Source organism: Acanthaster planci, linkage group LG10 (assembly GCF_054643075.1).
Source record: "Acanthaster planci isolate LZ-2023a linkage group LG10, COTS_SCS, whole genome shotgun sequence".
NCBI lineage: Eukaryota > Metazoa > Echinodermata > Asteroidea > Valvatida > Acanthasteridae > Acanthaster > Acanthaster planci.
Genome location: NC_141786.1, coordinates 4,301,881 through 4,324,752, shown reverse-complemented (window position 1 = coordinate 4,324,752; position 22,872 = coordinate 4,301,881). Strand labels below are relative to the sequence as shown.

The 22,872-nt window shown below is 42.1% G+C and overlaps 3 protein-coding genes across 5 annotated transcripts in view; 2 read left to right on the top strand and 1 right to left on the bottom strand.

Annotated features, from left to right (window-relative positions):
• The window catches only part of smg9 (SMG9 nonsense mediated mRNA decay factor), a 202,387-nt gene extending 195,920 nt beyond the window's left edge, over nucleotides 1-6,467 (top strand). For all 3 annotated transcript variants that reach the window (XM_087142011.1, XM_022248382.2, XM_087142012.1), the window contains 3 exons: nucleotides 548-673; nucleotides 1,774-1,915; nucleotides 2,777-6,467. In XM_087142011.1, coding sequence (XP_086998137.1) covers nucleotides 548-673; nucleotides 1,774-1,915; nucleotides 2,777-2,855 — 347 coding nt within the window. In that variant the 3' untranslated portion in view covers nucleotides 2,856-6,467. The remainder of the gene's footprint in view (nucleotides 1-547; nucleotides 674-1,773; nucleotides 1,916-2,776) is intronic.
• LOC110986487 (protein Flattop-like) lies at nucleotides 5,378-9,917 on the bottom strand. The gene is made up of 4 exons (XM_022248383.2): nucleotides 9,772-9,917; nucleotides 9,172-9,234; nucleotides 8,000-8,257; nucleotides 5,378-7,074 (listed from the first exon to the last, which is right to left on the bottom strand). Exons 1-4 carry the CDS (start codon nucleotides 9,796-9,798, stop codon nucleotides 6,880-6,882), a joined length of 543 nt encoding a protein of 180 aa, XP_022104075.1. The 5' UTR covers nucleotides 9,799-9,917; the 3' UTR covers nucleotides 5,378-6,879.
• A 1,438-nt stretch (nucleotides 9,918-11,355) lies between these two features.
• On the top strand, nucleotides 11,356-21,469 carry eif3f (eukaryotic translation initiation factor 3 subunit F). Its single transcript, XM_022248425.2, has 8 exons — nucleotides 11,356-11,509; nucleotides 14,321-14,391; nucleotides 14,890-14,969; nucleotides 15,806-15,943; nucleotides 16,643-16,734; nucleotides 18,693-18,829; nucleotides 19,581-19,694; nucleotides 20,357-21,469. Exons 1-8 carry the CDS (start codon nucleotides 11,395-11,397, stop codon nucleotides 20,447-20,449), a joined length of 840 nt encoding a protein of 279 aa, XP_022104117.1. The 5' UTR covers nucleotides 11,356-11,394; the 3' UTR covers nucleotides 20,450-21,469.
• Nucleotides 21,470-22,872: the final 1,403 nt, after the last annotated feature.

Here is a 22,872-nt window from a genome sequence, read left to right as displayed (position 1 = left end):
GTAGTGACATGTGCACCACTGTATCCAGTTAATTTGGAAGTAACTCCAGCATTTCACATCCATCCAGATCAGTTAGAAGGTTGTGAGGATTTTACACAGTCCAGGAAGGTGAAGCTCAGCCACAAAGGGTTTTTTGCCAGCTATTTGCAGAAAAAAATACCTATGTGGTTAGCAGATCTCATGGGGTATGGGGGACCTTACCTCTTCCCATCCCCCATTGTTACACTTATGAACACTGAGTTCTAGTCAAATGGCATCAAAAATAACGCATGATTATAAAAGTCTTACATAAATGTAAACTTGAAAATTATTCTTGACTTGCCTTTCAATGCTGGGACAAAAATAACAGTTTCCCAGAGGGGGCATGCCACAGACTCCCCTAGCAGGGCTTACCCTCTCTCTGCCTGGAATATAACCCTTTTCTGGATCCCCAAGTGTAGCAAGGCCTGCCCCTGCAGAGCAGGGCTCACAATAGTGCTTTTTTACAGTGAAACTACATGTGCATGTACTTTGAGTTACATCTCCTTGTGTTATATTTTCTATCCAGGAACAGCATCCTTATCCCACACCAAGCTGCTGCCGGGTTTGAATTCCAAAAACCTTCCGCTTGATATCAACTTGTGTGTTCTCCCACATCTGGGTGCCACACCCCCGGACAACTTGTCCACTGATGGTAAGCAAGATGTAGCTATCGTCCTCTTGAGGTATAAAATGTGACCATTGAATGTGACCATAAATCTGAGCTACCTTTCACGGAAGAAGGAAGTTTGTGTTTTTAATTCGTACAATTGCTGGTTCTTCCTCTGCTGCATCATATCGAATTCTCTGGAGTGAAAAGTTAGCTCTCTGTTTCTTTACAATTCGAAGCTGACCATTGGCTGAACGTAGCATTTCTAAGATACAGGGTTAATTCCATTATTTTTTAATGAGGTGACTGCTTCTAGGTTAATTGATGCTAGGTTAATGACCCTGGTTAGCTTAGTTGTCAAATGGTAGAAGCTGTCTCTATTATTAAGCAGGACCTAGTGGGTGTGAGTCCCTCTCCAGCAAGCTTGTGAATTTTTCTTCTTTTAGTGCAAATGCTCAGATAATATTGAAACCCTGCTTAATGTTCTAAATCTGATTGCCCGAGTTATGTCCGTTAAAAGGCAAAACCCCAGTATGCATCATAAACCCTTGGAAACTGCACCAATCTCACTGTTGTACATGCACACTGCCAAAAATGGTTTTCTTATATTATGAGAAAGCCATTCTTGAAAATAGAAAATTAATCTTGTTTAAAGGAAATGTTTAAGAAAATATGTTTTGGGGAAGACAACATTTCTTGAAATATTGAGTAGTTAAGACTACAAGAATTTTTTTCTTCTTTTAAGAAATTATCTTCATAAATATAAGAAAGCATTTGAAGAAAACATTTAAGAAAATGAAGTTTTGGTAACAAAGTATTTCTCGAAATATTGAGCATTTAATACTACAAGTATATGATTTCTCTTCAAAGAAAGTTACTTTTGCATGTGCTGACCTTAACCAAGTTACCTTTTTGAAGTTAGCCTTTAAGTTGACCTTCTTTAGCCTAAGTGAACTATCTTTAAGTTAACCTTGTTTGTGACTCCATAGCTAGTCTGCATTTGAGTCTTTGTTTTCTACAGTGGCTTAAGGTGACTCACATTTGTCATGGAATATCAAGAAACTTATATGTACATGTACCGCTGCATTGATGTTTACCTCAAGCAAATGTTGAATAATATTCTATGATTTTGTTTTCTGTGTCAGATCAGTCCATCTTGCTGAGTCTGTTACCGGTCTCGTATCAAGGCCATCCAAGCATTGACCTCCTAGTCAAGTCTTTCCGGAACCAGATTTATGGAGCTGCCCGAAACTCCCTCACTCACACATCACTGACTGAAAAGAACTGGTGAGATTGTTAGAAACCCCATCTCGGAGACGCACTTGTTGACTTTTTACTGTTGCTGAAAACTCCATCTTAGAGAAAACTTGTCTTCTTTTTACTGTTGTTGAAAGCCCCATCTCAGAGAAAACTTGTTGCTTTTCCACTCTTGTTGAAAGCCACATCTCAGAGAAAACATGTTCTGCGGCTTTAATTGACCTGTAAACAAATCGTAACCTTCGTGAGGGGACAAATTTCTGTATATCTTTATTGTTGCTTTACGTTCTGTTTACTTTTGTCATTCCTTGCTGATGTTGAAAGTCTTACCTCGGTGTAAACTTCTTCTTCAGCTTATACTTGAAACTGTTTTGAGTTGACAAAAGCTCTGTTATTCACATGTTAGCACTTTACCACAAATTCTGTTGAGCTTCTCGTGTATCTAGCAACAGTTTTGGGCAATTAGAAAAGTTTTATGATGGAGCTAAAGTGTGTACAGAAGCTTTCATGGCAACAACCTTTTCATCATTTATTTTATCTTTAATTGTTTGACAAAGTTTATTATGTGTATTTATTATATTGCAATTAGAGATTGACACCGGGTTGATAACCATCGATTAGTGTGTGTATTACTGGAGTTTTCTGACAGCTTTTTGGAGGTAAAAATTGGTGTCTGAAAAGCTGCATTATGTCTGAATGAAGTAGGAACTATGTAATTCCAGATAGATCAAGAAATCGTCCACGCAGACAGCCAGTTTGCTCAATCAATCAAAAAGTCGTCTTCTGACCAAGAGACACTGGCAGATTTCCTTTCCCTGACGACACTGTACATCAGCGTGTGCTTTCCTTGGTTTTCAATTGAAAGAATATTGCTGTTTCACTTTCTTGCAGGTTTCACTATGCAGCTAGAATGTGGGAAACGATCAGGAAGTCGACCCTCATGTCAGAATTCAACAGACTTCTAACTTGATCGTTCCGCTTCCCGGATAAAGAGAAGCTGATCATACTTCTCCAAGGAAAGGTGCCGCTGTCAGGGAAGGACAGTGGAAGGTTTTCTTCTCACCACTAGCTGTTTGTTTGCCAGTATTGAGAGGACAGTGGTGAATTCCTTTTTCAGTGAAGGAAAAGGCATTTTTGCATTTCCCTTGTGGGAAAAATGTGTCTGGCGACTTTATTCCTATAAAATAAATAGGAAACAGTTGCTTTGTTATCAACCGTAACCAGGAAGTGCTAAGTTTGCCCCAAGCACGGAATTTTTCAGCCAAAAATACTGACTTTTTCAACAAGACACCACGACAATACAAAGTTGGGCTTTACAAACGTTGATCCTTGGGGGTCATTTGTCAAAGGTTTGTGTGACTTTCTTATTGCATAGTTTTTTAAAACTCAGACAGTGCCACATAAGAATGTTGCCACATATAGCGGTGGCACACAGATGCTTGAGCTATAGGATTCCACATGCTGGACATTTATGGACTGGTTCCGGCCTCTGTAAGTTTCCAAACACAATGGTTATCACATAATGTATGCTTTGGGAGGATTGTACATACATGTATAATGTCATTTGGTACAGTACCTAAAGCTGCCCAGAAAATCCCTGTTCGTTTATACATCATCAAGTGAAAAATGGTTAAATATGAGAATAAATGCTGCTCCCTCATAGTCAGGACAGTTTGTATGGACTGCATGCTTACCTACCATTTGAGTGCTATATATCTTCTGATACTGCTTGGTTTAATTATCTTCTGAATCCAAAAACACCTGTCCCTAGTGCTTGTCAGAGACACACGCCTATGCTGTCAAGAGGGGAAGTCGAATCATACGTCACTTTTTCCTGTGTGTTTTTTTCCCAAGCCTATCTGCTTAAAAACAAAACAAAGCACACCCCCCCTTAAAAAATTGCTACTCTGTTCTGACCTAACAATTGAAGTCTACAGTCTTTACCATGCTTGTGATATTTCAGCCCAGTCGACTTCAGCATCAGGAGCCGTTTCTGTGGTAGCATCACGCTCGGGTACACACGCGTTAAATGCTTCGTTAACCAATAAGGGTATCGTGATTTACCAAATGCACTTGCACCTCGAGTTTAAGACGGCGCGCATCAGCCTGGTGCCACTGCACATCTCCTCAGATTTGTTTGATGCATAGTTGGTCTTATGAATACAAGGCCAGTAAAAAAAATCAAAGAATGGCGGGGATCCGGTGTGAGTCAAATTCCTAAATAAACCGCCTTGGTGTCATATAAGCCTCCAGTTGTCACAGATTTACAATAGCCCTTCTCAAGTACCAGGCACAGATCCAGGGGGTGTGGTTCCCCCTCCCCCAGTCTGCGACAAAACAAGGTAAAAAGGGGCAAAGTAATCAAACATAACGAGAGTGCACCAGTACCATTGTAAACAATGTGGGTCATGTATAATGTTTTATCATCATTTCCGTTTGTCCGCCAAAAATGAGACATTTTAAATCTCCGGCCTGATCCCCCACCCCTGGTAAAATTCCTGAATCCACCCCTGAATGCATAAGTGATTGTGCACAGTCATTCCAAAGCATTATGGGATTGGAAAGGTTTGATATGTGATCCGTTTCCATTCCTACAACTCTTTGGGGACATTGTACAAAATCACCAAAGCAGTAAATATTTCACTTGCGATAAAGCCTGTTGGCTTGATTGTACAAGGAATCCAGCTAGAAGCCGAGAAGAAAGGGCTGATGGAGCACAGCTCCCGTTAATGGTAAGCTCCCACCCACCATACCAGTCAAGATCACACCGCAGTATCTAGCCATGGACACTCCTGATCGACGTCTAATCAGTGACTGTTCAAAGCCGGTGGATTGTTTTTGATAGCAAAGGTGACAGGCTGTTCACCATCAGACCAACAATCAGTGGTCAGCCAGAGCTGTGTATTGGGATTGGTCAGGCAATTGGGTTGCAGTGTCTAGGCCCAATGGTGATCCACCACAAGGTGGCTTCCTTGAGTGCATCATGCTGGGCCTGCACTACCCCCCCTCCCCCAGGGAATCGCATTGACAGGATATGGGCACCTCGCTGTGGCTGATGACTACTGCTCCGTGGAGATGTATCACATCGCATGAAGTTCCCTCACACCATCCTTTTTCAGGACGGTTAATGTTGTGTCTGTTATAAGTGTTGTGGGGAGGGCATTATAATTTATTTGGCACATTTTTTACTGAAGTTCTTACATGCTGCATTTAAGAATGTCACTTCTCTATGGGTTGATGAGAAAAGTTAAGAAGACCATTTTGATAAATGCCTTGATAAGCACAGGTGGTTGTGAAAGTAATATTCCGCCAATTGTACCGATTAATACCAAGTCTTGAGGGCCATGATGTGTTACCTTGCCTAAAAAATCTATGTTGAGGAAGTGGGAGTCTTAAAGATAAAGTGTCAAGATTCCCCCCTCTTTGGGTCTTACGTGTACTCGTCTCAACAAATTCACGGCATAAAACCTGAGATGACAGATATCCAATGGATACTTGTAAAGAATATGACATTAGTAGTACACACTTTATTTACATGAAATGCTCCATTTAACTGACAGAGAATTTTCTGAATTCAGGTTTTGCACTACAATGTATCCACTTATTCCTGTATTTCACTCAGTTTTCTCCTGTCCCATTCAATTTGAAAGAACGTAGTAGGAGCAGGAGGTCATGGGTTCGAGTCCCACCCAAGTATGCTTGTGGGTTTTTTCCCACAAGCCCTCTGGGTTCAAGTCCCACCCAGGTCCGCTTGTAGGTTGTTTCCCACAAGCCCTCTGGGTTCGAGTTCCACCCAAGTACGCTTGTGGATTTTTTCCCACAAGCCCTCGGGGGCAAACACTGAGCAAACAGTGTGAAATACACGTCGGGCAGGGCAAAATCCAAAATTGAAGAACGTAGTAAGATGAACCGATCTTTACATCTAGAACATTCCATTCATAGTTTTCAAAGCCAACGTAACTAAGATAGATATGAACACTGTACACCACTGAACTCGGCGTCTTTTAGAACGTGCTACAAAAGGAATTACAAAAATAATACATATTAAATATGAAGTTCGTTACATGTGCACAGTGTAGAGACGTAGGTAACCAGGCCATATTTTTGAAAAGCTCATTTTTGTGGAGAAAATAATGCCATTTGTTTGGTCTTGTTCTGTAGTTCTTGTATTCTTGATCAAATCTAATAGTCTAATGCAGGGGAAAGGAACCTCTGGTTATAAAGCAGTTGACTGATCAGAATGTTAAGACTGATATGTAGTTATTGATTTTAAATTAAACAATAAAAGATATCTGAAATCAAGAAACCAGGTTTCCAAAAAAGGTTGCAATCAAGTGTTAACCAAAATCAATCAAATGCTAATCATACACAAGTCAGGCAGTCTTCTGTCAAGTCACGCACAGTACTTCTCAAACAAACTCTGACAAGTACACTTCTGTTCATCCTTTGGCATTGTTATGTATGATTGATTTGTTGATTGACCGGGCTACAACTCTTGCTTTAGCCAAATTCTGAAGCAGAAAAGGGAACATAACAATGGCATAAGGCGATCAGGTCACCGTGGCGATCAGGTCACCGTGGCGATCAGGTCACCGTGGCAAAAAGGTGGTCAATCAGTTGTAGATGAAAAAACACACTTGAAGTCTCAAAACAGATTCAAATGTATGACTGTATGAAATGGAATGTGTGCAATGTAAAATTTGAAACAGTCCTTGGGCATTTCAAATGGGGCAAGATGATTTTCTGGTTGTGCATAAAAATTGGAAGATTTCAGGAGAGGCACTGTTTGAACTTTGCCGTCAACTAACGAGCTCATCCCTGCTCAGATTCATTCACTTTCTGATGCTCTAATAGGAGCAAAGCCTTTACACCAGAAATGCAACAGAACTGGTCTGAAAAAAAAATCCTATTCTATTTCTATGATAATGTACATGTATTTTTTTTCTTGCGATATAATTCAAGTTACGAGTATGCTATAGAGGGTTTTTCTGGATTTAATTTGTTTCTGGCTGCGGCGATTTTGAAACGGGCTCTGGAGACCGGGAGGCTTGCTGTTGGGAGGGGGATGCATTGTCCACATTTTCCGGCGGGGATGGTCTGTGGGGCCTCTCCTGTGGCGATTTTGAGGGCGGGGTTTTGGGCGGAGTGGGAGAGGCTTTTGTGGGGCTCGCCTTCCGGGGACTGGGTGCCTAGAGATAAGAAGCAAAGAAAGAAATTATTTGGATGATTAGGAGGCGTTGAGGCATGCAATGGTATTGCTTTCCCTCCACCCACTGCATCACATCAGCGATATAGCATTTTGGGAGATGTGGTGTCACATCTAACCCACCCCTAACTTCCCCCTCTCTAAAAAATAAAGTTGTCAGCAAACACAGCATTTCGTTTAACAGCCCAGTCCTTGTGACTATGGTAGTTTTGTTATGAGACTTCCAAAAAGTCGTGTGATGGACTGGATGCCAACACAAAAGGCTTCCAGGTTATTAAGTTTTACTTCTTTACCAGTGTTGTAATCAATACTCCTTAAGACCATCACAAGACCCCTTAAGACTATCACAAGACCCCTTAAGACCATCACAAGACCCCTTAAGACTATCACAAGACCACTTAAGACCATCACAAGACCCCTTAAGACCATCACAAGACCACTTAAGATCATCACAAGACCCCTTAAGACTATCACAAGACCCCTTCAGGCCATCACAAGACCACTTAAGATCATCACAAGACCCCCTAAGACTATCACAAGACCCCTTAAGACCATCACAAGACCCCTTAAGACTATCACAAGACCCCTTAAGACTATCACAAGACCCCTTAAGACCATCACAAGACCCCATAAGACCAACACCAAACCTTCAGTTGGAATTCAAGTCACAACAAAAGCATTCCCTTTCACTCTGGTACTTGACTGGTGTTGTGTCTGGTCTGATGTCGGGTCTCATGCCTGGGCTTGTGTTTTATCTTGTGTACAGGACTGTGCCTGACTTGTGTCTGTCCTCGTGTCTGGTCTCACGTCTGACCTCGGGAATGGTCTTGTGTTAGCTCTGAGGTCTTGTGATGCACTAGTCTTGATTCTGGTCTTATTTGGGGTCGACAAGACTGTTGTTTTCCCACCTTTTGGGTTTCCTTGACTGGGGAGCCGGCTGCCTGCCTCATGAACTCCTCATGCTCCAGCCTTCCCTTGACAATGGTCTTGGCAGCCGGGTCGGAGCGGGCCATGAAGGTAGTCACATTGCCGGGAATCTTGAGTGGCATGTCCCACGTCCCAACGAACTTGCCCCAGGGGTTTTCTTGGGACCTGGGCACCCCACCCAGCAGGTGACCACGGTCATTGGCAATGATCTGCGTGAAGCCCTCATAGCATGACGGTCTCTGAATGGATAGAGGCAAAGGTCAAATAACATCGCAAAGATTTACAAGTATTCACGAATAGTAGTGCTATTTTAGCACAACCTTTATCAAGCACAATAATCAATAGATTCACTTGGAGTGTAACTTACCTTTAAACCGTCTCATTTCATGATTACATCAAGGCTACTAATTGCTCAAGTTGGTATACATACATGCTAGCTGTACGCATACATAATAAACCAGTAATAAAAATGGATGTTTTTGACTTGCCAATATTAGAAATTGTTCATATGATTCTTTTGGCACTCTGAAGCCTTCATTTTTATCAGGTAATTTGCAGAGTTGCTGACTTGAGTAATGTGACTTGGACTCGAGTTGCTATTTTTGTGACTTGTGACTTGACTTGTAAATACCAGCTCTGACTTGTGACTTAATTGACTTGGACTTGCAAAAAATGACTTGTTACCAACCCAAGTCAGACGCTACTCAACCTGCCCCACATATTTTTAAAACTCGTAACTTTGTAAGTTGTCACCTGATTCTTTTTGCATTTAAATTACTGCTGGACAAAATAATGTGCAGCTTGACTTGTACTTGGACAAAGAAACTTGTGACTTGACTTGTGTTTAGACCAAATGACTTGTGACTTGACTTGTGACTACACCTAATGACTTGTGACTTGACTTGTGACTACACCTAATGACTTGTGACTTGACTTGTGACTACACCTAATGACTTGTGACTTGGCTTGGACTTGCAAAAAATGACTTGCTGCTACCTCTGGTAATTTGGCAACACCACGGATGTTCATATACTGGTATCTGAGGCAGGACTCTTTCCACGCTATAAACACCTGTATATGAGACTATGGAATATAATAAATAGTTAACACACGTGTATGAAATGCGAGTCATGTATTACAATTTCACTCTTACCTCTTTATATGTGTGTGGGAGTTGCCAGTTTTGCAGTCTCTTGCTATCAAATGCTTGCTCGTACTGTAGCAAAACATAAATGTAGAATTGCGCATCATCACACACAAAAGGAAGCACATCACAGGGGAAATCTGAATTTTCATCAAGTTCGAATTCAATATTCGTTTCAAATTTACAGTTTGCCCTTCTTGCATGACTGTACATTTGCAGGTTATTTTCAGACATTGAATGTAGCTTGTGGGAAATCCCCAATTAAAATACACCCGATTTAAAGGTTACTTGACCAGTTTTCATAATAGTAATCACTGTTTCTACAAACGTTGAAATGTCGAATTTGTTTAGGCAAATGTTGCCAAAGGCAATTGATCTGCACAGGCTTTATCGTACACTCTGCCTAGAACACCCGGCATGTTCGTTATCTGTTATGCGAAACTCGCAAGTCTCGGGCCTAGCGGAGCCGGCCGTGATTATGAAAACTCAGTCTGAACATGTGAAATTGAAACGCATAATCTTCCCAGTCACATGTAACGCTGAACTAGACGCTGTTTACTCCATATGTTGATCCTCAAAGATGACCATAAAGCTTTTAAGGTTTCCTACCTGATTTGCACTGAAATGTGCAGCCATTTTGTCTCTGAAAATTAACGCGGCGGTCTTGGTCCTAGGTGTTCACTAAGCGTACCCCAACAAATGACCCACTAATTTCAGAATAACACTTCCGTAAACAAACGTGCCGGAAGAATGCTGTCATGGTCACCGAATAGATAAACCAATGGAGAGGAAGAACCGATTGTGGAAACCCAATCTCTATTTAAGAGCCATTTCGATTGGTTGAATCAATAAATGAAGTATGATTATTCAGTAAGTACGCTAGACCAATCAACAAGTCCGTCTTATAGTAGCATGTGATATACGGGGTTTGATTGGTGCAGTCGATTCCCCAAAATTAATATTCATTACAGTCTTTTATCGCCCATTTGCTACTTTGACCATTTGCAATTTCGCCCACATGCTATTGCGCCTAATTGTCACTTCGCCCACGTACTACTTTGTCCACGCGCCACTTCGACAACGCAATATTTTGCGTGGTAAAGCAGGCCTGGGATTAACCGACAAATCTCTGCATCTTTTTGCCAGGTTTATTGCATGTAATATTTTGGAGACAATACTCAAAATATTGAGAGTCAGACAAACAACAGGGTTCTGTACAACGCACACAGTTTTTCAACATCCTAGTGTGCACTGAGACCTTGTGAAAAAGGCCGGGAAAATAACCCAGAAACGAATTCTGTAAACAACTTAGCTATTGCTGAAATATTTCTGAAGTTCCTGATCATTTCATGCCATTTTTGAATGTCAAAATTCGGAATGCACTTTATATTATCGCGGTAGTCGTTCCGTTTCAGACAGGCGTTCTATAGTCCAGGGGGAATGAACGTGGATTTTTCTGCATTCATTCAGACTCTGCTTGTCCTGACTGGTACTCAGTTACCGAAAGCTCGGCAATCCGCATATATTTCAGAGCACTGATTTGATATCATACTCTAGGTGTCGCGCTGAACCAAAACCAGATTTTGAATTAAGTATGGCAAAAGTTCCACCCCGAGTGAACTTGAACAGTTAACAACGCTGGCGACTCGGAAAGATCGACACTAGTGAAGGCCTTTGGAGCGACGCAAAAGCTACAGACCGTCGCTCCGCTTTCATGAGCCGAACCCAATGCAAATGTATGTACATGTATTAAGTTCGTGTGTCTGCCACCAAAATTTAATTGGGTCGACCTGAGCCGCTCTTATATTTTGTTCGGCGCGACCCTCCCTTGAACTTGAACGCCAGTGTCTGAAACGGGTCTCCCAGACATTCTTGTTTTTCTGCGCCGCGTCCGCATAATGAGGTGGGGCTTAATTAATGGATCAGCCTATGATATAGCAGATGATGCCTGATGGTCTCACAACTGCCACCCCCCCCCCCACACGCACACACGCGCACACTTAGAAACTCGTTCCACTGGCGTTGCTGAAGATCCACTATATCTGAGTATCTTTATTTTATTTTTCTCTGGCAAGAGTCCACTGGGTTGAGCAAGGTGGCGCTTGGGCGAAGTGGCAAATGGGCAAATTGTTAAATAGGCGAAGTGACAAATGGGTGAAGTGGTAAATGGCGAAGTGAACGACAATGTTTTAGAGGGCGCACTACTTCAGCACTTCAACAAAAAAAGTCAACATGGCGGCAGTTTTACCCCGAGAATGCCATGTGCATCCGGTAGTTTTATTCAGTATTGTAGATTCGTTCGAAAGAAGGACTGACGAGAATGCTAGAGTAATCGGGACTCTGCTAGGTATGGCTTAACGTAACTCCAGTTAATAATTCAATTCGTGGTAACAATGGAGTATATTGTGGTCTCATATGGCATCTCGCAAAGGGGAGACTCATCTGATGATCTCATATCTCCCCCTTCATGCATGCAGCCCCGTACCTTCATTGGGCCGTGCAGACGTGTTTTTAACTCCTGCTCTGTTTTTAAAAGATGTTTTATTCTTTTTAGCCGTAGAATGTCGTTTTGGTTTTATTTTCATAATTTGAAGTTGTTTAACCTCACTGTTATCAAACCTAGCATGCCTAGGCTATGCCTGGACTTTAAATAATCAAGGAACATGACGAATTGCCATTATCCCTGATAATGATTAAGTGCAGACTGGAGAGTGTTTTGATTTGCATTTTTCATGTTTTTGTCACAATCAGATGAGGACGACAGGGGGGATCATAAATTTTTGAAGTATTTATTTCTGTTTACTTTTTGATGTGATCTTGGAGAGGATGTCAAAAGAAACATTTTATACAAGTTTAGATTCCATCGGTGCCTTCAAAGCAAAGAAATATTAAAGTTGGGATATTTTGAGATGTTTCGCGACAGTTTTTGTACATTTTTAATGTAGAGCAAACTGATTTTTTTTTTCACACAAAAATGAGTGTAGATTTTGACTGAAAAGCTTTAACTCCATATATTCATAAAATCTTTGTTCTTATTCGTGCCTTATTTCAATGAATTAAATGTTGGCTTTATGTGAAATTTAAAAAAAAACTGAAATTGGAAATTAAATAGAGGAGCTAGAGCATGCGGAAAAAGACAAATTTTACTTACAATTTCCTAGTTAAGAAAATGAATTCCCAAATCAACAGCACCCTCACTTTTATGCATGTCCCTAACGATGACACTCGACAGGGTGGTAGTCAGCACCATCTTAAGTTGTCAATTCCAGCAGCATCATTACTATTATTCAATAGATTACTTTTGTTGCTGCGATTTTCTCAATGTTTGTGTCCTGTTCTTCCGCTGATGTCCTTTTACCAGTTTTGGGAAGAGTTCCATATGCGGACACCAGTAATTATTCCCTATACAGTGATCTATTAGCCATCAGGAAGCAAAACATGTCAAGAAAAGTTCAATGTAGGAAGGAAATAAACGAAGTTGTTTACTTAGAAAACACATAGAATTTTTTTGACCAGCCTCATTCATGTACAGTACAGTAGCTAGGGTGTGCGGCATGCTATTTAGCGTCAACACATACAAGTGACGTCAACAAAGCGTCAACAACTCAAAAATACCCCCTACAGATTCAAAAGGGGTTTTATTATGTTTTAGAGACTACTCTAACACTTGCCAGTGTATAAGAAAAACACCAAATTTACTTCCATATTCTCGCAGCAAAATGACAATTTTTCACAATGTAGGGGTTGGCCATCTTTCTTTCCTCTGCCGTCCACGCAAAAACAAGATGGCGGCCGGTCGGACTGCACAAACAGACCCGACTTTGTCACTCAAATTTCAACACTCAAATATCATTTCAGATAGATATAATACATTGAATTTGATATGTAGGAACCTAATTAACATTTTTCACAAAAACATCTTTGCATAAATATGCTTGAATAATTTGTTGACGCTAAATAGCGTGACCCAGGGTATGTGCACAGGGTGTCAAATGGTGTCCATATATGGAACTCTTTCCACAGTTTCATATGTTTTATGATTTGTGTGAACTGGGCATAGCTCATCTCAGGTCTTTGGAGTTTTTTAAATGAGAGATTCACAGCTATCTTGGACCTTTGTGATTGTTAATTATCTTCATTCTCCCGAATGCATCAGGCTTATCAATACATGTAGGAACAAAGTCTCTTTCAAAGATTCCAGTAGTGGTGGTAAGGTTTAATCGGAAACGCTCTTGTCAGTCGAGCTCAAAGTCACCATGTTCTTCATGTACATGTAGTGATTTAAACTGTATATTATTGTTAATGTACCTGGAGGTGACGTCACGATGCGCCGACCCAGCGGATCGTTCACAACAAGCATGCAGTGTCTGCACACGCATGCCGATGACTATTTCCTGAGCAGCGCACCGTCCAGTGTGGTCAAATACAAAATGGATGAGGATCTTTCTGAAACAAGAGCATTTTGAAAGGAATAGGGATCAATTAGTGAAAAAAGTTTAAGTCCAAATCGACTACCCTGTTGGTAATTGCGACGTGGCACGGCTACAGGTTGGAGTGAGAATGTTTATGCAGGACAATGACGTCTGGTATTTTGACCTTGTAGCCTGCTAACGAGGTGGACTATGCGGATGGCAACGTATTCTGCAATAATGCCGTATTTTTAGTCCTAGCGCCTACTCCTAATTTCTTGCGACAATTAAAACCGTGCCCACTCTCCCATAACAATTAATGTTAATCTGCCAACTTGTCATGGTGTTTACACATTTAGCTTTCCTTGTCATATCATTAGGCTCATTGTTACAATCAGAGGTGTGAACATGCAGCTTTTTAGCTGTTTTCGGCTTGTTTTGTTCAGGTGTTAACCCTGAATTTCAGCTTTTTTTGTTCACCCACTGTGTACAAACGTACACGTGTGTACATTTATGGGGACTTCTGACATTTCAGTTTTTTCGAGCTGTTTGTAGCTTTAAATTACAGTGGCCACTCACACCCATGTACAATGTACATACATGTGCGGTACGAACATGTAGGTTACTCCAAAAAGTTAAAATTGGATTTTTGTGGTCATAGTGTGGTCCTAAACTCTACAATCTTTGAATGACCTGTGAGATTAAAGCCATTGTTTTTTTTTTGTTTTTTTTTCCTTCTGCTACTGCAGGCACTAACATTCAGGGACTCGTCGAGATCACAAACTGCTTCTGTGTTCCTCACAATGAATCTGAAGATGAGGTAGGGTATCAAGTTACACCATGCTAGTCCTCTCTGTGATGTCCTGAAGCCATGTCAGAGTCAAGTGGCCAGGCAGTTTCATCCGTTGCAGTAACAAACCATCTGGCTTCAATTGATACTTACATGTATTTTATCTCCCTCCGGATCTGTAACAATTAGACACAACTTTTCATTTTTAAGAAGTTCCACACCGTTTTCATGTTCAAGAGGTCTGGGTCTACAGACTTCTGTTGTTTTGTTATTTTTTGCTTGTGTCATTTTTTTTGTATTGTTTTTTTATTAAAGTTGAAGTAGTGAAGAAATTAAGCCATAAAGGCTGCGGTGATCTCTAGCTTCAGTGATCAAGGGCAAGATTACATGTAAATAGTCTGCCTTAGCCAAGTGAGCCCAGGGTGACCTCGGGGCCTGTCTTTAATAGGTCAAAAGTCGTGGTCTATGATGAACTTGGACAGCAGCGTCAAGGAGGTTAAGAAATCTCTCTCTATGATTTGATTTCAGGTTGCTGTGGACATGGAGTTTGCCAAGAATATGTACGACCTACACAAAAAGGTGAATACCAACGAGAGCATCATAGGCTGGTGAGTGGTGGAGATTTATCTGCTTGGCAGCGTGGGCGGTTAACACAGAGAGGCCGTGTTTTGCATTTCACTCTAGCAACCGGTCAAAAAATTCTATCTGACAACTGTGCGCCAGGAACTTTGTCTCAGTGTTTGTTTGGGTGGACCATTTGAAGTTTCAGTTTTAAACAGTCGAGGTAGTGGTTTTTTTTGTATCAAAGGTGGCAGATTTCTGTTCTATTCTCCAAAACTCAAAAAATCCCGATACATGTAATAGGGTTTCATCTAGTATAAAATATCTGCCCATCCCCATGTAATTTTAAAAACTACTTGCCAACTCCCAGCAAAATATTTTGAAACCATCGGCCCATGATGCTATCTCAGCCCATATTTTGCACAAGCAAAATCTGCCTGACCTGAATAGGTTTTGCCTGTTGTGAGGATAGATGGACAAGTGGTTAGATGGAGCACTGCTCCTAAGAGTCAGAGTAGAAGCTACTGTTTGGGAAACCAAGCTTTTTAGTTCACCTTTCTGTTGTGTGTCGAGATGTTCGTGCTGAGAGGAACCAGGGAGTAAACAGTGAGTGTTTTAGTCAGTAGGCCTTGTTCTAGAGTAGCTTCAAAGCTCATGGTACATGTTGTCTAGCAAGGACGGTCCGTTGGAGCGCAGCACCTGTTATTCGTGGAGAGTTTTGCAAATGTGATGCCATGTGCAGCCGACCAAGTTTAATGGAATATCTCTCGTCTACATGTGGGCATGAGTGATGGGCAATTAGTTGAAATACAATACTACCCTGCCAGCCTCTCTCTTGAACATAAAAAGGTGTGATAATCTTGTTCTTTTTTTCCCGGCAAAGGTATGCCACCGGTCCCGACATCACTGACCACTCACTTTTGATCCATGAGTACTACTCGCGGGAATGCAGCAATCCTGTCCACCTGACGATAGACACCACACTGACCGACTTCAAGATGGCCATCAAAGTCTGGATACGGTAAGAGTTTTGTAGTCGAGGCAGGTGCAGCAGTGCAGTTAGATGCTTTGAGACCTGTGGCCTAGCCAAGAGAGGGGCAGAGCTGGTGCACCTCCCCCATAAAAAAACTCGTCAGTCCCACTGGATATTTGAAAAGCAAAGACCATGGTAGAACCATCAAGAAAAAGATAAATTTGCCCCTCCCCTGATATTCAGTCCCCGCCCCCGATGAGACTCCTTGCTGTGTTGCGGTCTTACACCCAGTTCTTAAAGAGCAGCCATTCACTTAGTACAACAAATAATTGCTTAACAAAATTGGTCACAGGTCAAAAGGCTAAACAGTGCTCTTGTCTTGAGACCGGTTCTCAGCCAATGTTTGCCCACCACTGAAATTTGCTCAGTAAGATCTTCTGGGGATGTAGACTCTCTCCGTAAATGGTCCAGAATTGAAATAAGGAGGGTTCAAAAAACAGCAATCATCTTTTTTGCTGAATACATTCTGCCCTTTCTTTGGCAAACAGACCTGTAAGCATTTTCATCAGAATCTGCATGAATCCTTTGAAATCCATCACACAGCAGGTCAGACTGTAACCGTGGAAAACACTTCAAACCTGGCCTCTGCATTCTTCAATCCTGAAAAATCATCCCGGTGGAATCTGGTGGACGTTGGAGTGGGTTTTGGACGTGCCTAACATTGCATTATCTGTATTCTTGTTACAGGCAGTCGATGGGCGTTCCAGACAAGTCCAAGGGGACCGTCTTCACACCCATCAAGATGGCCCTGGTGTGCCACGAACCTGAGAGAGTTGGCTGTAAGTCGGATGGCAGTAGGCCGATTCGTAGAGGTCCCCATATGCTTTGTTCAGTCACAGTGAAATGCGTAAACCTACAACCTTTGGCTTATATGAAGTCGAGTAAAAAATAAGCTCATTCAGTATTTCAGTCACGCATGCGCCAGCTGGCCTTGGTGGCCCTTTTTTTGGATAAACAAACCATTCCGCTCCATAGCAATGCACGTGTTTGCCCCTAGAAGTTTTCTCGATTTGCCGTTCTGGTTTTGATTTCTTTGAGAGTAAAAGACGTTCTACGGCATGCCTGGGCAGTTTTGAGATATATATGAAAGGTGCATCAGGAATCCCTGAAATATTTCTGGTGAAAAATTCATGTTAACTGCAGAAAGTTGAAAATAGATTAAACCTCACTCATTCATACGCCAGGTCTATGATATACCGTACAGCTAGCTACGCCACGTGGGTTTGTTTATCCAATTTCTATCCCACAATTCCTTGCACGCCCAAAACTCTGAACTGACTTTTTGATTCCTTGTCCCTCTTGTTCTCGCACCCCACATGGGACCATCAACAAGCACACACCTGCTCACTTCTGTGTGGTTAAGGAAACTTGGGGAAAATGCTCCTTTTTCTCCAATTAGGATAACTCCTTCAAGCTGGATTTTTTATGGTAATTTCCTGGACGGTTCGTCTTCATTATGCCACGGATAACCTTGACCCCAAAACGCCTCTGAAACTGTTTTTCAGAGAGGGGAAAACGTTGTGTGGACGTGTGTGAGTCCACACAATGCCATCGCACCCTACATTATGTGGACTTCTTTTGTGCAGAGGTCCACGCTATGTATGCCACGCCTGCACAGAACAAAGGAATGTCCGTGTTTTGTGTGTTGGTGTGAACATTCCTTTGTTTTCGTGTAGCTGAGAAAATTTATATATACTCTTATCTCTTGAACTGTGAGCACAAACTGAACTGCGTTGCTGATGGTGATTTCCTGGACTGTTCCTCTTCATTTTTCAACTGGTAACCCTGAGCCCCAAATTGCCTCTAAACAGGTTTTTCGTGAAAGGGGTAACCCTGTGTGGACCCGGTTAAGTCCACACAGCCGGCATTGTGTGGACCTCTTGCTCACTGGTCCACACTAGATACATGTATGTTAGGTTCAATCATACATGTATATTATGGGTAATTCCAGAAATTAGGGGTCCAAAAGTGTGGCATTTCGCTTCCCTTTTACATCTGACCTTTGTTATTTGACATGGAAATATCACCGGAATTGATTTCAAACTATTGCTACACATATTTATATGGCAGGTAATTTGTATCAGTTCATCACTCTTGGATATTTAGAAAATGTGTGCTGAACTTAAAAAATCATAGATCAGATGTGACAGGACACGACAAAAATGGACGCCTAATTTCTGGCATTACCCATAAGTAGCATGCCTGACCAGCTGCCGTTGGTATGTACAACCAAGTGGCTTCAGTGTCCGTCTCTCTTGGATATCTCAAGGGAGTGCTAGATCACAGCGGTCATTCACATGTGAGCCTAGCAGGCAGTGGATCCAGTATGGTCTGATAGATGCATACAAGTCTTGTGTCTGGAGGTAGGTGTTTGTCTTCCCCAGTTGCCAGTGTAGAAATTACACTGACATCAGAAATCATGGTGACTCAGGCAACCGGTGTTGGAGATGGCCGAGCTCTCTCGGTCCCACTCTGGGTGGATTGTACATAAAGTTAGGCACTCCCATCAGGAATGGCCGTTTTTTTAAACAAAGCGTCAGTTTTGTCACAAACTGACCTATTATGGTGAGTTGATGCACCATGAACTGTTGTATCGTGTGTACAAAGCCTACGGACAGTATGCCACGTTGTGGGGCACCATACATTGTGTCACTTTGTGGTGCAACTGACGAAACGGGGGCCTGTCCCAAGTTTGAGACTCTTCCCGACTTTCAAGCACACTCTCCTTTGTTTCTAGTGGATGCGTTAATTCGTGGCCAGGCTTCGGGACGCCGCACCATGGAGTCTGTCAATGACCTCCAACATGTCAGCAAGTCCTCCGTCAAGCTGCAAGAGATGATCGCCATCGTTCTGGACTACGTTGATGATGTGTTGGTAAGAACTCAATCCCGTTAGCAAATGCATCACTTGCACATTATTTTCCAATACAGATCTTTGTCTTGAATTATACTGGTAAAACCAGTCATCATCCATCTGTCGGAAATATTTATCCTTGCACAGCCTCTCAAGCAGTCTTACCGGCGGTCTTCCCACAGCCTCCAAAACAAATGCAGGAAACCAAGGGCACATTCTTGGCTCTTAAAACTCCCAAGGAACATGGAGTACAAGTGGTTTGACTCTACCGTCCTCAATCTTCTAAAAAAAAAAACGGTGGACGTTGAAAGGATTGAGTTGAAGATTGCTTACGTGCAAGCTTGCTATTTCACTCATTAATGAAGTGGTTGTTAATGTTTTATATTCCAACCTTTCACCCAGTCAAAAACAGTCAAAAATTCTTTCCACCTCTCCAATACAGTACATAGACATATCACACGTCATTTGACTTATTTTGACTGATAGGACAACTGTGTTGAGAATGCATCTTTGCATAAGAGGGCTAAGTAGTTTCCAGCTCTTTTCGGCTTTAATGTACCCTGTTCTCTTCCCACCTGCTCATTCTATAATCACACGGTGCATCATCAACAGGTACCAAGGAACAGTCAGTTTACCCTTTGCCTTATGGAACTCGTACGCACATGTTGGTTAATAGTTTCCAGCTTTATCCTTGTCTGCCTGGAGACGTATGGCCTCAGTGCACATGCTTCCTTGATTTTCCTAATATTCCTTGAATGTCCTTTCCCTGCAGAATGGGAAGATACCGGCTGACAACCAAGTTGGGCGTTTCCTGATGGATCTGGTTGCCAATGTTCCCAAACTAGATCCCGAAGAATTTGAAAGAATCATCACCAGCAACATGAAGGTATTTGTGGGATTCATAACCATCTGGTACTTCTGTCCTGAGCCCATTTGATGAACGATATGCGGCAAAGGGGACCCCCCCTCTACTGTGTTTTCCTTTGTGTCGATGGAATCTTTGAAATTCCTTTCAGATTTCCGAGGGGGGGTGCAGTAGGCACAATAGCCTCAGGGTATACAGCTTGTGTTTCACCTTAGGGGGGTCCCCCTTTGCCACATATCGTGTTGGCTATACCTGAACCACATTTATCCTGCAGTCAGTGATTTCTACACAGGGTCCTTCTTTTAAAAGAAAGCGTTTTGTGCAAACCTTCTTGTCCATTATTAGGGGTGTAGGGTTATGTTTACGGGTTGAAAACAGCCTGCTGTAGGATTGCGAAGAACGGAACAGAATTTGATAAACAAAAATTAGCATTGTCGTCGAGTCCATGACAAGTTGTTTCTCGGGTCAAGTCACAAGGTCCTTTCATAAGACTAGTCGTTAGTGACAAGGCAAGCAACGGCAAAGGAATGTTTTTGGTACAGTTCCTTCGAATAGCTCACAACTGGGTAAAGACTAGATGATTTGTGACTGACTTGCAGGGACTTGTGATAGACTGACAACGTATTCTTAATGACTCTCGTTCTTTTAACGATGCTTATGAAGTGACTTGTTTGTAATTGCAGGATCTTCTCATGGTCGTGTACTTGTCCAACCTTGTGGAGACACAGCTAAGCCTGAATGAGAAACTCACCCTCATCGCTCAGACTCACCCATGAATGACAGTGGAACCTTCCACCTTCCCAGTCCTTCATAATACAACAAGCCTGTTTATAGAATTTGTGAGATTTACATCTGAAAGATTTCTCTGACTCTAAATTCATTTTGTGTACGGCTCTGGCCCAAGTTCACAGATATTTATGGAACAGTTTCTGACTTTTTTTCGTTATTTCTTTTCTGTTATTGCTGCCTGCTCTGGAGGAAAAATTCTATGAACATTTTCCATTACTGAGAAATATTTGGCTCCTACTAGGATTTTACACATTGGACTAAAAAAACCTACAGGTTGAAAAGCTTTTCACTGAGCTTCCATTTTGAGATGCAATTGGTGCACATGTAGGTAAAATGGAAAACTGAACAAGGTGTTGAAGTTTGCATTTCACCAACAGGTACCTAACTGCAGAGCGTTTTTCCATACAGTTGGTGGCATTACAGCCCTGCGGTTGTTGCCTGTTCTTTATAATATCTAAGGTGGTTGTGCATTACAGCCAGTCACAACACCCTGTGAACCCCGAGTTGGACCAAGAGAGGGCGCAATTTTCTCAGCAGTGGAGGTGGTCGGGACTGAACTTCACTGATTCATGATTGACTAGGAAATGCTAGTAACAACAAAAACACTCTCGATCAACACGGCTAATTTCAACTGGTTGGGGGTGGTGCTTCTGCTCAAGGTGGATTGGTTAAAGAGGTGTTTCACACGCAATGTCGACCTCAGCATGAGAAATGTAATCCAATTGCTGGGGTGGTATTTCTGCCCTGCAGATTAGTGTACACGTCATTCACAGCTTCCAGTTTATTAAATTTTCCAAAATTCTACACAAATGCACTTGCACTACGTATCTATTAAAATAATTCCATTATTTTGGAAGATAAGGTAAATGCTACTAGCAGGATGTCAGCTTCCTCTTATGTGTTGGTTTTGGTTGTTGTACAAGTGCTTTTGAAGAATTTTAAACTCGGAGCTGGATAAAAACGAATTAAGCAGAATAAAATTCCAGTATCTAAACTGCAGTACATTACATTTTGTGTGCTTTGACTTGTTTTTCTCAGATCATAATTACATTTGATTTTAAAACAGCATTGTTGTTTGGAAATTTCTTCCAAACTGTCTGGGAATAATGCTGTTTACCTTCACATTCTCAATTATAGAACTACAACAAGTAGTCTTTTTTAGCCACATGTACATGGATGTACCACCAAACAGTTTTCCTTGAAATGTACAAGCCGTTCTGGGTACAGCTACACCGATACTGCATGGAGACGTCCAACGTGCATAATTTTGTAACACAGTGACAATTTAGGCACCAATTGATGCAATATGTCAAGTAACAAAGCTGTCAGCAGAGAAGCTACTAACACAATTGGAAACCTGTGTCAAACAATTTTGTTATACCGTGGTCATAGTTAGTGGAGTTTTATTGGTCGCGAATTGATCACGTGATATGCTACAAGCGCGCATGTATCATTCACGTACCGAGGGAACTGGCGATGGTCCCGGGCCACAAAAAAATGATGGACAACTGTGGCGGGCATCCCCGGGCCTACCCTGAGTTGATGGGATCAAACCAAGCACTATTAGTGGCAGAGTCGATCTTCCCAACCTAAGGCTTTTCCCCAGACGAGAGACCACACAGAGCGACCTCAAGGCAAAGGGTGCGGGACCGTTTTGGAGGAAATATACCGCCGATTGTGACCGAGTGTTAGTTAGTCTCTGTTGAATTACACAATCAACCTGTAAAGAAAGTAATCCTTGACAGAAGAACTGTCGGTACAGGACGTTCAATTTATTCAACAATAATCAACACAAATCAACAAATGAAATGTACAGTGAAGTGATTGGGAGATTGGTTTGGTTGCCTGTGTATTTACTTAATTGGATTGAGCACTAATTTAGCGTAGGGCCGCAGCAGCAATACGCCAATGCATCAACTATGCACCATGCGCATCAGCCATTCACTGTGCATCAACCACACACAGCGCATCAACAAAGTCACACTGCGTCAGCAATGCACCACAGCATAAGCAACGCACCTCTGTGTAAACAATGCACACCGCTGTGTAAACCATGCACACTACATGCACTGCATCAACAATGCTCACCGCGTCAGCAACGTACAACTTGTACAACTTCGTACGAGCTTCACCTAACGTGCATGCGAGCCAGCGTCAGCAACGTACAGCTCTCACAGCTTTGTACTTGCAACGCGTCAGCTACACACACTAGTCAGCCACGTACAGTCTATACAATCACGTACTTGCAACGCATCAGCACCACGCAACACTTCGCACAGCGCTGACAATGCCTTAGCTCCGTGCCAACTCACCAACTTCACTCTGCGAAGTCCAACACGCAACCACCTACAATGCGATCGCAGCGCTCACTGCAGTAGCACGACCATGTGCACACAGCGGGCTACGCTAT